At 30.6% G+C, this 17,000-nt stretch overlaps 1 protein-coding gene across 1 annotated transcript in view; it reads left to right on the top strand.

Moving 5' to 3' along the window:
• Nucleotides 1-16,730, top strand: part of wbl (endoplasmic reticulum protein 29-like protein wbl) — a 49,379-nt gene extending 32,649 nt beyond the window's left edge. Inside the window, exon 4 of the mRNA XM_035373897.2 lies at nucleotides 12,021-16,730. Coding sequence (XP_035229788.1) covers nucleotides 12,021-12,349 — 329 coding nt within the window. The 3' untranslated portion in view covers nucleotides 12,350-16,730. The remainder of the gene's footprint in view (nucleotides 1-12,020) is intronic.
• Nucleotides 16,731-17,000: the final 270 nt, after the last annotated feature.

The raw sequence follows: 17,000 nt of genomic DNA, 5'->3' as shown, positions 1-17,000 counted from the left end.
GGCCAGTTCGCAAACACTATCAGGTTTAAACTAACAATGGCAAGTGGGAGGAAGTGGACGTATCAGTAAGACGAGAGAGGGCGATGGAGCGGGCATTGTAAGGGTGAGTAAGAAATCACTTACTCATTAGAGGGAAAGGTTCAGAGAAGGCTTGGGATATTTTTGCTATAAATAAGCACGATGTTAGAAAATTGAACGTTTCGCTTAGTTTTGTTAACATTTTTATTTTCTTTGCTTTATGCATGTAAAAAAAAAAAAGAAAAGAAAAGAAACTTTGTTCGGCTGTCGCGGATAATCTGCCCGCGGATAATTGGGAGTCTACTGTATATATATACACACACCATTTGTTTCAGTTGTGCAAATTTTTGTTTTTAATAAGAGAATTCATTTCTTTTCTTACCTATACAAACAACTTTGTTGTATATGATGTGGAAATAAACAAATATTTTTTTTTAGTCCATCCAGTAAGGTTATGTCCTGCATTTAACTCACCAGGGCCACATTCTATCGTGGTTACTAACTTCATACCAGTCTAATCTATGTTTTGTATTTTTGTACACATACTACCCCAGTAGCATAGTAATGTTGCTGTCACATTACAAAAGTTTACTATGATGATCTCAGTGTCACCGTGACATTGTAGGCACAGCTTAATGTCGGCTTTTTGTGACATCACATTGTGACGTGTATCTGATGTTACACTGCGATGTTTCTAGGACATTAATGTGAAGTCACATTGCAACATTGTTGTGAAATCACTCTTATGTTGATTCGTAGTCATGCTGCGACATTCTTCTGAAGTTATTCTGTGAAGTTGAGAAGTCACACTGTAACATTCATGTAATGTCACAATGTAACTTTCATATGTTGTGGATTAAGTTGAATGTGACATATAAAATGACATGAATGTAATATCACTAAAGATGTGAATGTATGTCATGCAACACTATATTACTTTATAAATGACTAGTCTAATGTTGCAGTACTTCTGTTTTAGGGAATTGCTTCAGTAAAACAGATAATTACAATGTTTTATTAATTTAATAAGTTATACTCTTCAAGGAAGTAAAAGTTTTCCGTAATATCCGTGATATTCAAAATTGTTGAAAATATCCAATATAATCATGTGAAATTTTCTCATCATACCAAGGTTGTATCCTATTAAGGTTATATAACTATGATCCATTTATAATTTATTACATATCTGTATAAAACACTGTGTACCTGCAAATACAGAACGTATTATATATGATCCAAAAGAGATCATATAGTCATTTTCTAAGCATATTGCAATCCAAATACTTTTGGGTATTGCATGTCCAGAAGCTATATAATTTTACTTTTCTTCTTTAGAATTTAATATTTAAAGACACTTTATATTTTTCCAAAATTTCTAAATTGTATTAAAAAAATTCTTATTGTAGTTCTTATTGTAGCTTATTAAAAACTTAACTATACTTTTTTAATTTAACATCTTTTTTTTCCCCTAAATAGAAATATTTTTTAAAAAATTCTATTTGGCTTGCAATATTTTTACTAATTGTTTGGCGTTTAACACTTGACGCGCGGTGGTCACGCTCTGAAACCACCAATTTTCGAATTTTTTTCTTCTCTTTCCAAAATTTTTAAATAAAAATCGATTGCTGATCTTTTACCTCTAAATAACGCGAAATGACTCCAGAATCATACACGTTTTAAGTCTTAGTATTTCAAATCAGATGTATTTTCAATGAGACAAAATAACTTCTATTATTAATATAAACAACTTTAAATTTCAAAAGTTATTCATCGCACATCATGATTTCTATTGTGAACAATAAAAAATTGCAATAATTAAACTGCATATATAAAAAAAAAAACCTATCTTTATTTATGGCATTTGCTTTGTGGTTTCAGGGCGGGTCCACTGTGCCACTAGATCATTGTGTCACAATGCTCACAATCTTGTAGAGGCTCGGTGGTCGCGTCTGGAAACCACTCCTCTTCAGAATGGCATTTGCTTGCTTTTCAAATAAGTATGTTTATTGTTAATCGGATATAGATAAGGGGCTTGGAAACCCCAGATTTATTTTATTACTAAACAATACATGCACTTGTCCAGTGAAAAGGTCTTTCTTTTCCAGAGACTTTTCTCTGACCTCAATGCACTTGCTTCCCAAGCTAGTATTCTGATTTTATAAATAATTTGGTGTGGTTTAAATTTATGTAAATATACATAATTAAAACTATACTATAATTAAAAATAGAAATTGCGTAAAAATATTTTTTTAATTTAAAATATTTTTTTAATATTTTGCAATGAAATATGAATAAAATAAATATGAATGAGAAACGAATAATCTGTACCAAAGCCAAAAAGATCAAGCCCCCCCCCAATCAACATAAAAAAACCCACAAATTTCATGTGCCAGATGAAAAGAAACTAAATAACGCTGGACATATACCAGTGAAATTTAGATCATCATTAGTGTACATTTTGTAGAACAAGGAAGAAATCTCATAGAACAAGATACATATGCGAAATATGCAATGTGGGTCTATGCACGTACCAAAAAGACAAATCATGCTTTGAACAGTGTCGCAAAAAAAAAAAAAAAAAAAAAAAAAAAAAAAAAAAAAAAAAAAAAACCTCCGAGTTTTTTTTATCTTTACTTTACTGAGTTTTATCCATTTATCCGAACGTCCTTATTATGTAGATACTTATATTTTCACTGCTATAGAAAAATTACGTAAATATTTATTTTTAAATTTTTTCTGACGATTTACTTTTTAAAATAATGTAAAAAATTTACATATAATGCAGTTCTTACATATATTTTTTTTAATTCTTAAATTTCATCATTTATTGGAAACATACACGGAAAAAGGTAAGTTTTTTTCATACTACCTCAGTAAGTTTCTAAGTCCTAGATGCACGCTGGTTTCACGGTGCGACCACAACCCACAGAACAGTGGGCAAGAGTAGATTTTTTAAATTCATATATTACTTGTCACTAGGATCATAATATTCAATTTCTAGAGTTTTTAGTTTAAAAAATTATAAAAATAATAATAATATAAATACAGCGTGTGTCAAAGGTTTTTAATACTGTTTTTTCTTCTTTCTTCCCAAAAAAGAACTAAGTTATTAGATTTGATTAATTAGATGAACGAAAAGCCGTTTAAGTACTATATTTATCTATTTGAATATTTTCTTGGATAATAAAATGTTTCATTTTGAGTAAAAAAACTACTGTAAATCAACAAAATCTTTTACTACAACATGGTCTTCAAATTAGCCATTTGTTGCTTAATCTGTAATAAATATTTGTGGATGCAAAACTCAATGGATTAAAAACATGGCTCTTGAAGCTAAATTACAGGAAACATATATTTAATGCATTCTCTTTCGCCGTTATTTCTCCATTGACAAATTACAATTTTGTGCGAACTCTAAACTTTAAATTTAAAATAGCTTTCTTGCACTGCTGAGCTTCAGTGTATTTAAATAATTGTGTTAAGTAAAAATGTAGTATAATTTGCTTAGCTGATTAATGTGAATCTTTTGTTTTTAAATATTTCTTTATTCTCTAAACACATTTTTCTGCTCTCTGAACAGTTAAAGTTTAAACGTAATACAGTTTTGCACAGTTTGTTATGCAAAAGCATAAAAAATTTGCATGAATTAGTAATTCCAGTTCATAAAACAATTATTGTTACCAAAGCTGAATGAAGGAAAATCTGTATTACTCACATCTGAGAATGCTCTGATATAACCTTTATAGCAATGTTTACGTACTATTAGTAGCTCATAGGGTAAACTGAATGAAACTCAGCTGTTTATGTGAAAAACTTCTTAAGTTCCATATTTTAATCAACACATACGGGGAGTAAACACTTATTGTATACTGGTGTGAATTATAGCAGTAATAATTAATATATAATAATTAAAGCGAAATTTTAAAAATATTATGAAGAATGCTTTTAGAGTGTAATGATTATTGTCGAGAAAAATCCCAGAGATGCTTAAACTGTATAAAAGCACAAGAAAATCACAAAAGATTCTTTGCTATCCATACATTTCTGCAGTTATAGAATGAAATGAGAAACACTTTAACTTGATTATTTCGAATTATTTTAATATGATTCTACAAACAAAAATGAGGATTTGGGAAATATGTTTTAAGGTAAAGAGGAGGTAACATGAGACGCTTTCTTGCAACTCCTCTTGTTAACTTATGTATGAAATCAAAGAGGAGTTACAGTTAACCAAAATAAGATATACAATGTTCTAGTTACATGGTTTATTTATTATTTATATGTTATCTGAAATTAATTTCATTAATACGTATTTTGGTATCAATTTTATTATTTTATTAAATTTTATTTAAGAAGTGATTTTTGTTCTCAAGTATATGAATTTACAACTGTCATTAAAATAACAAAATATAAAACTCCTTCTAGTTATCTAGAGTTTTCAAATACTTCTAGTGACTCTTCAGATATTAGCTTTCCACTTTACATAAATTTCTAAATGAAATTTGTTTGAATGTGATAAAGAACATGAAGTCTGTCCAAATAAATAGAATTTCATGAAGTTATATTTTCCCTTAAAATCAGTTTTCCTTCTGCTGGTTTGTGTCAGAGATTTCACTTTAATGAATCATTGTTTTGAAATTTCCAAACTTCCATTGTCAAATTTTTAAATTCCTTTGTGAAAGATTCCTTTCTTAATTTTCCCAAGCTTTTTAAACATGACTGCAGAAATTAATATCATTTCATTGTCCATTTGTACAAATGATGCATCTAAGCAAAACTAAATATGATTAGGTTAGATAATTAAACTAGATGTAATTAGATGGTTAGATATAGTTTTTGAATTTCTAATAACAAAATAAAGTATCTTGTTTGGAAAAGTGAAATACATCCCCTGAAAGTAAAAATATTATTTTGGATAAAGTGTGTTGATGTGGCTTTACATTCGATTTATTGTAATTTTCGTACTATTTGTAAAATACACACCAATGGGTTAAATTCTGTTAAAATGCAGTTTTAAGTATAGTTTGTTTATAAAATAAAGTAACAAACTTTTGGATATGAATTAACATTAATTTAAACTCTTTTGTCATCAGTCAAGTTTTTAACTTCTTCAAAATGTATCTGCTGATGAAATGTAATTTCCTTATTTTTATATTCTTATCATATTTAAATGATTAAAATAAAATAAATTATTAAAAATTTATATATATATTAAAAAATTTAATACCATAATTACATTCTTTTAAAATCTCAAGCAAGAAATACTTTTGCATGGTTGTTTTTCATAATTTTCTTAATATGTAACGTGAATATGAGACAGTTTCCCTTAGAAAGTTCTTCCCAAAGGCATCTCTCCTCTTAGGTAAGCAGCCCTTGTGTGTTTTGACATATTCAAATAACCTAACCTATAAGAAATATTTTTCCTCTAAAATCTCTTACTAAGGAAATAGGGTTACTTTAAAGTACAGCTTAAATCTATTATATGTGGGGGCGGGCGTATAATAGATTTAATTTGACACAGAGATGAGAAAATTATGTGTGCTCTCACTGCTTCCAAGCTTTTACGATATGTCACATGACATGTTTCTGATTTCACAGATGCAATAATTCATTCCAGTTGAGACTGCAAGAGACATAACTTCACGACTAGTGTCAGGAGATTTTAGCATTCTGCACTGTGTCTGTCGTCAAAGCCTCTCAATTTCAGGAGGGCTGATGAACCAATGATTTTGTTTTTCCTCTGGTATTGTTTCAGATATAGCAAATTAGAGGATGTAAAATACAACAGAAAAATGAGCCGTGGCAAATCAGTCTGAGGATTTTTTCCATCGGAACAAGACCTGAAAAGGCTGTTTGGGAAAATGACTTAACTGCAGGAAACAGGCTCATAGAATAGTCTAAAAATACCTCTTAGTTGGAAATTGAATATCATGTTATGGTTAAGACAATGGGAGATCCAATTTGATCTGGCTGCAGTTACCAATGACAAGATGAAATTTTCACATATTGTAGCAAATTTAGACACATCAACTTTACCACATGTCTCAAATTTAATCTTAATGCCTCCTGAAACTGACAAATATCTAACTTTAAAAAACGGATTAATCACAGAGTTTCGAGATTCTAAAGTACAGCAAATCCGTAAACTTTTATATGAGAATTACAGTTAGGTGAGGCAAAAAGAAAAAAAAAAAAAAAAAACTAGTTTCCTTTTGAAACAAATGAAAGAGCTTCAAACAAAATACATGATGATTTCCTAAAAAAAAATCTGTGGATACAAAGACGTCCATCAAATATGCACCAATTGTATCCGCTTTGAATGCAGATTTAAATTGTCTATCCCAGATAGCAAATAAAGTTTTAAAAATCACAAATGATGCACAACTCACTGTTTGTGCAGTGTCAAATATTGAACAAAAAAGCAAAGTTAGGCTCATCACTAAGCTAAATTACTGAACAAATAGAGGTTGTAACTAAGTAAGTTGAACAATTTCCTCGAAAGCAGTACAATAAAAATCCAAGATACCCGATAACCTTAAACAAAAATTAGACAGCATAGTTTGCACGCAAATCATGCCAACACTGGTTATTGTTACTATCACCAGAAGTTTAAGGCTGATGCTCATAAATGTACTTCTCCATGTGCATTTCAGGCAGAAAAATAAATTCCACTACTATTCCGAAACAAGTCATGGATACTGGCAAATATATGAATACGAAGTTTCTTGTTGACACAGGTAGTGACGTTTCTTACCTTCTGGTGCCAAAAGGAAAGCATTTCACTGCTACTACTGTACAGCTATTTGCTGCAAATAATACTAAAATTAAAACATCAAGCAACTAATTTTTGATCTCGGGTGAAATTTTAAATGGGATTTCGTAATAGCTGATGCTACAATTCCCATAAATAGGCGCCGATTTTCTCACTCATCCATTTTGGATTACTACTCGATTTACAAAAAAAAAGGGGGGGAGTCGATACATTCAAAGTTTTGCTAGTAACGGCAGATTAGAGAACAACACTTGGTTGAATGTTAAGACTGTTTCAGAATGCTCTTGATCCTTAGACAATTTCCCAAACTAACTAATCCTTCTATTCATAGCAAAGCAATAAAATATGACGCAGTTCATTATGTGGAAACTAAAGGACAGCCAGTCCACTCCAAAGCAAGATGGCTTTATCAGGAAACAAAACAGAGCTCCCAAATTCAGAAATAGAATTGTATTCAGATATATCTACTGGCATAACAAGACCTTATATTCCCAAGGCATTTCGAAAATTGTGTTTTAATTACGTACATAATTTAGCTCATCTGGCCATTCGAACAATGTCAAAATTAGTTTGTAATTGATATGTGTGGCCAGATATCAACAAAGATGTCACAAACTCAGGAAGACTGTATTTTGTATAAAAAATCTAAAATACACAAACACATTTCAGCCCCTTCACAGCCATTTAGTGAAACATCTATGCAATTTCAACATATTCATATAGATCTCGTTGGCCCACTTCCACCTTTCAGTGGATTCACATATTGCGTAATAGCTATCATTAGGTTTACTAGAGGGACAGAAGTTATCCCCATCATCGGTATTTGAGCTACTACAGTAGCGGAGCCCTGTTACACCAACTGGATCACCTGCTTTGGTGTGCCAGCTACTATTACAACTAATAAGGATGTCAATTCGAATCTTGTTTATTTAAGGTTGTAACTATGTGCCAGCTACTATTACAATTAATAAGGATGTCAATTCGAATCTTGTTTATTTAAGGTTGTAACTAAACTCATGGCATACCAACTGTGCTACTTGGTTTAAGAACAGCTTTCAAAGAAATCATCAGTTGCACTACCGCTGAACTTGTGTACGGAACTACCATTAAACTCCTAGGTGATTTTATTCAACACATCGAATGTTCAACTGATCCTGTTGAATGCATGGAACAACTTCGAAGTTGCATGCAGCAACTTAAACTAAAACTGACTGGATCACATACAGCAAAAGCAGTGTTTATTCACAAAGATTTAAAAACGTGTTCACATTTGTTTGTGTGACGTGATGCAGTGCGACGGCCACTACAACCATGATGGCCATTTTAAAGTTGTCAAATGTGATGAAAAAGTGTTCATTATCCATTCATGGAAAAAATTGTTTTGGTTTTAATTGACTAAATGAAAGCAGCATTTCTGTGGAATACTGACATGGATACTCGCTCTCCTGATACTTCGAAACCTAGACCTGCCCATCATTCCAAACCAAATATTCGTCAAACTCGTTTGACAGACATGCATTTCCCTAATTTTTATGTATCATCACAATGATATTGGAGGGGGAGTATGTGGCAGACCGCACAGAAATGAGAAAATCGTATGTGCAGTCCCTGCAAGTCGCTGCTTCCAAGCTTTTACGATGTGTCACATGACATGTTTGTGACATCGCAGATGCACTAATTTGTTCCATTTGACAGTGCAAGAGACATAACTTCAAGACTAGTGTCAGGAGATTTTAGCATTCTGCACCGTGTCTGTTCTCAAAGCCTCTCGATTTCAGGAGGGCTGATGAACCAATGATTTTGTTTTTCTCTGATAATGTTTCAGATATAACGAATCAGAGAATGTAAAATACAACAGAAAAATTAAGGAGCCGGTGGCAAATCAGTCTGAAGATTTTTTCCATCGGAAAAAGACTTCATAAGGCTCCTGAACTCTCGACTAGAGATATCTAGAATGCTTTTGAGCTCTCAACTAGAGAGACCTTCGTTAACAGGCTCCTCACACCATGAGGGCTATAATTCATTTCAATAACTGTCTATGCTATCCATGAATTATATTTATATTTGTAAAGAGCTTCTTGTAATTGTAATAAATGTGCTTTGAGTTTAAAATGCATTAAGAATTATGCAACCTCGCAAATGTACCAATCATTATAAGGAGTCAATTGTGCTCCCTGCTACCACTCAACACAGTGGTACCCTCCAGTGACCTCCCACATATGTAAAATCATTCATAGTTTATTGGAAGAAAAGATCTAATGTAATAAATTTTAGAAACAATCTTAGAAGTTTAGCAAAAGGGAACATGTGAATAAATTCAGCATTGTAAATATTCCATTTATTAATTTTTATAATAAATAATCTTATTATATGTAACTAAAACCTGGTTACAGAAGTATGGCATCATTTGTAACATTACAGAAACATGGTATCATTTGTAATTTAAAGCAAAGTAACATGCATGGAAATAATAAATTAATTTGTGAAATTAATTCTGAAAAATTACAGAGCACTATACAAAGAACTGCAATAAATTGCATAAAATTTATTTTTGACTTTATCTTTTAATATTGAAAGGAGCAGGAATTTAATTATCTCTACCAAATAAAACTGACTCTAGAATTTAAAATTTCTAAGCAGTGATGCAAAAGTGAGAGTAAACTTTTGATGATGACCTTGCTTCTGAACTCTTTGTAATGCAAGTGAATTGATTGGCAATTCATTATGTCTTTTTGTTCAGAGTTTTTAAATTATGCTTTTATTATTGTATATTAATTATTATTGACATCATTCACATTAATATATAGTACACGGTGCTTGCCTGAAAATTTAGCAGTGACGAATTGTTCAGCTAACAGAAGAAACAGAACTAAAAAATGGTCATGAAAATCCTTAAGGCAAACAACGCTATGCATAAACACTGGTTAGCCTCGTTTGACAACACTAGATACAGTAGATAGGTTAGGTTATTTAATTACGGAAAAGCCTCAAGGGCTATCTGCCTAAGGAAAGGGATGCCTTCGTGGAGGACTTTCTAACGGAAGCTGACTCGTATACACGTTACACATGGGGAAAATTACGAAAACAGCCATGCAGCCAGCCCATTCGCAGGATTCAAATCTCGGACCGAACTACCAGTGTTCAGCGACTTTACCACTCAGCTGCTAGTGGGCCTAGATACAGTAGAATGCAAATTCATTCACCACAAAATATAGTTCCATAATTTCTAAGTATCACATCAATAAAAACGTGCTATAAACTGTCCATATTTTTAATAAAAAATAACTAAAATTGCAAGCTGTTAGCATAAAAATAATTTGTTTAGAAAGGTTTATTGAAACATCTAACAATAAGTCAGGAGGGAAGGTCAGTGCATAAGAATATCTCCCATTAAAGAAGAATTATGTGAGAAAGGTCAGTGCGGGAAAGACAGAGAAATTTCTTGTGGTCACATGAAATGTTTGCTGTGATGTGTATGTGACATCTGTGCGACATTCACATCCACATCAAAATGTAGCATCTCTGTGACATTGCATCTTAGTCACAAATATAATGTGAACGAAAATGTAACATTGGGACATCACTGTAATATCATAGCAACTGGGTATGCTAAATAGATGATAAGAATACATTTTACTCTATTCAGCTTGTGACTAATAATGTGTGAAATAAAAGGTCATGTATTGAGACTCGGATGTTTTAAATGAAATTCAATATGCTAATATTTCAAGGCTAAGTGCAGAGATGATTGAAAATGTCAAGGGACCATGCAGTGCTTTGAGGTAAATTTTACGTCAAGCCTGGCAATATTCAGCATGCCAGTCCCCTATGCAGTCACGTGAAAAGCACTAAGTTACATCACGCAAATTAACTTTAGGTACCAAACGATTCATTTGAAATTTTCCTGTTAATATCCTTCTTCATGCATGAAGTTTCAGGTGCGAGAGTTATTGTCATCTGTGTAATAAAGAATGTGTATTTAATTTCATTGGTTTTGCTGTAAAACTTATCTGCAATAGCCGCAAAATAAAATACAGACTCGTATAATCACAGGGAATATAACAGCATAATTCTTACTACAAATGAAATGTTAATTTGTGTTTCTTTTAAAAGAAGGTTGCATTTATTAGATTTATGGTTAATTTTTCATAAGTGGGGTGAGTGCGAAACTTGGCGAGAGTTTTTATTCGGCGCGATTTCGATTTGGTTGTAATTTCCGACTGTATGCTTTCTTGTGGCAAACATACACTTGTATTTCAGTGATCTTATTGAGTATGAGTTTACAGTAGCCAGAAATTTTTTTTTTTTTTAATTTTGAAATATTGTATATATTTTTAAAAGTTTACTGCTTAATATTTACTGGAGGTTAAGCTGTTGTTGGTGGGAAAATGTTGGATTTCAGATTAGGTGTAGTTTATAATGTATGAATGTTTTCATTTAATTTTATTTAGTTAATGTTTTTCAGGTCAGTTAATTATTTATTTTAGTTTTGTTTCTTGCATGCGGCAACCGAGAGATGTGGAATGTTTAAAGTTTTGAACAAAAGTGGTTCAGCGTGTTGAATTCCACAACAATAGTAACTTGTGTATTTTACTCATTTTATGATGCGTCCATTGTTAGTGAATTATATATATTTACTTGGTTGAGAATTTTTTGATGCGAGTGAAGAGACATTTGGTATGTATTATTTTTGTGATTTTTAGTTTTATGTTTATGACTTGAATTTTGTGTACTTTATTTTAAATTTATGTTTTAGTTTGTAGTAATTTATGCATATGTTGTATTTAGCATTATTTTCGTTTGGCGATGTTAGATTTTACATCACTGTTTCTTTCTGTAATTGGCATTTGTGAAGTTTGACATCGCAAACGAAAAGAGTTTGGCACCAACTAACCTCGCTCATGGAAGATTAGACTAATTTATCTTATAAAAACAATTTGTCTTCAATTTTATTTTTAATAATAGCATATAAAATAGTATTTCCTTTCTTAGAAGACAGTAACGAAATTTAAAGCCTCATAGAGAATGTTTGTTAAATTAAATGATGCCTTTGAACAAATTAATATTTGTAAGTAGGTAGCATTTTTGATTGTGATCATTATGTCTTTCAGTAATATCATCTTTTCAGATGTTTATCTCTAATTTTGAATTATAGATTTGTGCACAGTAAGTTTTAGTTTTCAAAATGTGTAAATCATCTTTCATGTAACAAACATTTCTATAATTCTAGATGTCCGACTTGTGCTGGATAAATGTTTACCTCAGTTTGATGAATTAGCTGAAAAGTTCATGGCAGCTGATGCAAAAGAAGAAAGGGAAAAAATTTTTGTTGAAGCAAAAGATTTATCACTTGGTTTATCAGATGATGGAGAAAAAAAGTCTGCTGATGTATATGTAAAAATGATGCAAAAGGTGATTGAAAGAGGTGTAGGGTTCATTGCTAGTGAAAAAGAAAGAATTAAAAACATAAAGGAAGGTAAGATAACTACTGCAAAAAAGGAAGAAATGCAAGGACGTTTAAATATTTTGCACTCTTTCAGAGTAAAAGATGAACTTTAAAATGAAAGAAATTAGATTTTATAAAATTTTTAATTTTCATATATGTTCTTTACATTTTATTATCTGTACATTATACGTATCAGTGTGGTAACGATTGTGTATGTTTAACATTTTATTTTTCATTTTCATCCAGAAATTACTGATTTATATTACTGTATGTAATTTTCATATGAATTTTAAAATGTAATAGTCTGATCTTGGGAGTACATAAATTAAAATGATCACTAAGAAACCTGCAGTGGATATTATATCATATTTTTAAAGTGGTAGTATCATGTACTAAGCTCATAGTTTTTTAGGAGAACTGCGGTATAAAGTTACCAGATTAGCAGTAAATGATATGCATGTTATTTTGAGACTTGCAGAAATACTTTTCTTTCCAATCATTCCAATCTATGGTATATTCAGTAAACATTATAGTGAGTGACTTATGCAGTTTTTAACTAGTAGGAAAAATATTATTTATAATAATGTAAACTTTAATTTATAATAAACTTAAACTAAGCAAGGCCAAACAATTTTGCTGACAAAGCATTTCTTGTGTCAAATGGACAAAACATGGGTATTTTTTAGCTTGCTTTTCTTCTCTCTTTATCCTCCTGAAAAAAATTTTCCAATAAAATACCTTGTATATTACGTGTCATCCAGTTTGAATGTTTATTATGTAAGGTAACAATGTGATTGTATATTTTGTTCCTTCATTATTAGTTTTTACTACTGCTGTTTTTTTAAAAATATTAACTCTTTCAAAATATTAGTTTCTGCACAATTGTATATTTTGTATTTTCTGCATTTTATGTTTATTTAGTATTTAACATTTTATTTTGCAATCATTTTTATACATAGGATAAGTGTAGATACGTGCTTGGTATAAAATGAATAAAGTATTAAGCTAGTCCCCCAAAATATGGTAATCCTTAATAATTTATAACTGATGAACTCAGATTTTGTTTACAGTAATATTTCAAAATTAAATAGTAATTAATTTCTTGACTGATGAAAGAAGTCGAGACAAATATTTCCATAGATGTCATCTCAAAATAGCTAGAGTCATTCCAGATTCTTAATGTTTAAAAAAAAATCCTATCCTTTAAGATTAGCAGCAACCTCTTCAGTTTCTTTAAAAATTCCTGAAAAGGTTTAAAAGTTATAGAAAAATTATCAATTGTGAATTCTTGTTTTTAATCTGCAGGAAAACTTCTATCCAAGCTTGAATGAATTGAAAACCTAATAGTTTGCAGCATGTAGTGTAGGTGCCGAATATTATGTATGTTCACACAATGTTAAAGTGTGAATTTCTGTAATTACATATTCTGCATTTTTCACAAAATGTGTCAAAAGAAATGTAATCCATAGGAAAATGCATATTGTGCATGCTAGTGATACTTCTTGTGATAAAATTTAAAAAGTAAGTTCTTTTCCGAGACGATAGGTTATTCCTCTATAATTGTTCCCATTTCAAGTACTTGGGTTCCATGAAACAAATTTATTCTCTATGTACATATTTCAAATTACAAAAGACTAATTTTTATAAAAAGGTGTGCTAGTATCATAAAAGATTGCTACCAAAATGCAATATTTTTTTGAGGGGAGGGGAGTTAACCCTCTCACTGCGTACTTTTTTTTATCAAAATAGGTTCAAAAATTGCATATTTTTTATTACATATTTCAAATCTACATATATTTTAGAGTTAAAATATACAAAAATTTTTTGTAAAAGGTTTTTTTTTTTTTTTCAATATAGAATTAGATTACAGAAAAAGGTTGCCAGAATACTGAAATTGAAGAATAATGATATAAGAGGAAAATTTTGAAAATTAATATTGGTTAAATTATGGAATACAAAGGTAAAACATATATACTAATGAAAATATTTGCTTAATGTAATATTTTGCATATCAATTTTGCACCACTGTCAAGCATTTTCAATAGAAACTGAATTTTCAGATTCATTACTATCTGCCGTTAAATCCGAGAAATTCTCATCAGTTTCGCTATAACTATCTTCAATATACTTGAAATCGGAGTCAGAACTACTATCAGTGTCGGAAATCGGAAAGATCGTCAGGAATATAAGTTATATCACTCGCGACACGCTTCCTGTCAGACATCTTTGAAATCTGAAAAGCACATGCAAAATGCTACGTTATGTATTCTTGTATATTTGGCAGAAATGTGGACAACTAATGCCATTTGTTAGCCCACATCTAAGTAAACAGTTAAACATCACATAAAAGCCGAAAGGAAACCTTGAACGGGGAAAGAGCCGGTTGCACATTTAAATAGACGGCAAAAATTCATCCCTGCAGAAATCGCAGGTTGCGCAAATTTTGCTACTTTTACGTTGCCCGTGGAAATTGCGGGATGCACACATGGAGGTAAGAAGTAAGATGGAGTCGCCCTAAACAAGTTTCTCCGTATCCTGCTCTGAAGCACCGGCGATCCCTACATGGTGACCAAAACATTGGGTCATTTACCATTGAGTTCTATGGGATTTGACGCGTTCGGGTGTAAATATTTTGTAATTACGTCGCAAATATACATATAAATGTATATATTTTCTTTTTCTACAACACTTCAGAGTCCTAAGCATGTGAAAACAACATTTCTTTCTGAACGGAATTAAATGCTATACTTTTCACAGGACAGTTTTCTCAGAATGGTTTAATTTGAATGAAATATTTTCACAAGTTTTCGTTAATTACATTAGAAAAAAAAATTAAGGTAATTCGATTTTATTCGGTTAAGGTACAAAAATTAAGATCAAAGTTTATTGTATTATTAATATTAAAATTATGCATTATTTCTTTTCTATTTATAGAGCTTCTTCCTAAAATACTTTCTTAAATATGACATGATTTTTTGGCTTCTTTTAAATCGAAAAATGTAAGTCAATTTATAATTAATGCTCTATTCAGTTCATTTTAAATTAGAGAATTATTAGGAATTAACGAAATACTTTAAATAAGTATTTCGCTAATTCCTAATAATTAAATAGGTATTAAATAGTATTTGACTTTCTCTGAACATTTCTGAAAGGGAATAAAATAAGTTTTTTTTTTAAGTATTATTTAAAACTTGTAACTGAGTTATTATAAAATGTAAAGGGAATAATTCTTTTAATTATACTTATCAGATTTTTTTTTTTTTTTACCCTTCATTTCAACAATACATATTCCAAAACTCTTTATTACGTTCTTAAGTGTGCATCTCATAGCATTTGCTTTACAATACCTTTTAACAGATTGCTTTCCAATACGAACAATTCTTGCTTAAATAGTTTTATAACGTATTTGTCAACAGGATTTCAATTTATGTTTACAATTCAATATTAAAGTTATTATATATTTAGATAACATTTATAATCATTATAAATTAGATACATTTAATCATTAGATTTCTTCACAGTACTTTCACAGTTGTTTATAAGTGAATAAATTCTTCATTTCAAATACATTTATAAATAATTTAATGAATATTTAAGTATTTTGTCAAAGGCAGATACATGCTTTTTGCAAGCACCTGCATAAATACCCATACATATTTCCTATTTATCATTTCCGGCATGTGCAAATCTTTAATTTCTGTGCATTCGCTATATTTTTCGTGTAAAGTAATTTACACTAATTTAGCATACACCCGAAAGTTTTACATAAAAAATATATATGAATATAATTTGAATGAAAATTATAAGTATTATTTTTAATACCCACTCAAAGGTCAGTTTTTCTTCAAAATTCCTCCACGATGGCATCTCTCTCTTTAGGCAGATAGCCCTTGCATGCGTTACTCTATTTAATAAAAACTTAATCTGACCTATGTGCCTAATTACAAATATTTTAACATACATATTTTATATTTACATTTAGCCATCAAGTTTCAAACTTTTTCAAATCTTCTAGAAAATAAATTTTGGCAGATCTCTTTTAGCAATTTTTTTAAAATCTATATTTTTGTAGTGCAACAGCTTAAAACTTTATAAAACGAATTCATAATCAAAATCGCTGTTGTTAGTTATCGAAAAATAACCAAGATGTGATGTTTGCGTAAATGTCAGTAAACTATACAAATTGCTATTATCCATTACACTATGAATGTTTCTTTCATGCGAGAGTGTCCCTTTTTCGATTTCTATGGAACTGTCGTGTGTCGAAATACTATCAAAATCTTGTCAAGCGAGCTTCTGAATGTAAACAAAGAACACCCCGTCTGGTCACCCAAGCTTCAAAGCAGTGCTTCACTTCTAGCGCGGAATGGCCCCTCCTCCCTTTCCTACCTTCATGGATGCACAGCGAGAGGGTTAATGTGTGAAATATGTTGATTTTTTTAGAGACTTGTAAAAGAAAGATGTGGAAGCATAAATAATAAACTGTTAAAAATTTCCTGTCATTTTTTTCCCCTTGGGGGCTCTTAACACACTTTCTTAAAGAATTTTATATCTTTTTTTATGAAATGGTACATTTCTTTCTTTTTTGAATAAAGAAAAAAGATCAGAACATCATTTGCATCCAAAATAAAATTGATTTTTAATGGCTTTATGTTTGTTTCAGCTGTGCAAATTTTGGTTTTAAATAGAATTAATTTTTTCCTTATCTCTACCAACATCTCAGTAGAGTGTGGAAGTGGAAGTAAACAAATCATTCTTCAGTTT

The sequence above is a fragment of the Stegodyphus dumicola genome, chromosome X2, assembly GCF_044657685.1.
Source record: "Stegodyphus dumicola isolate Sdum_Otavi_A_Nest chromosome X2, ASM4465768v1".
Taxonomy (NCBI): domain Eukaryota; kingdom Metazoa; phylum Arthropoda; class Arachnida; order Araneae; family Eresidae; genus Stegodyphus; species Stegodyphus dumicola.
The sequence above is the reverse complement of the archived record's forward strand: the minus strand, read 5'-3'. Positions and strand labels throughout refer to the sequence as shown.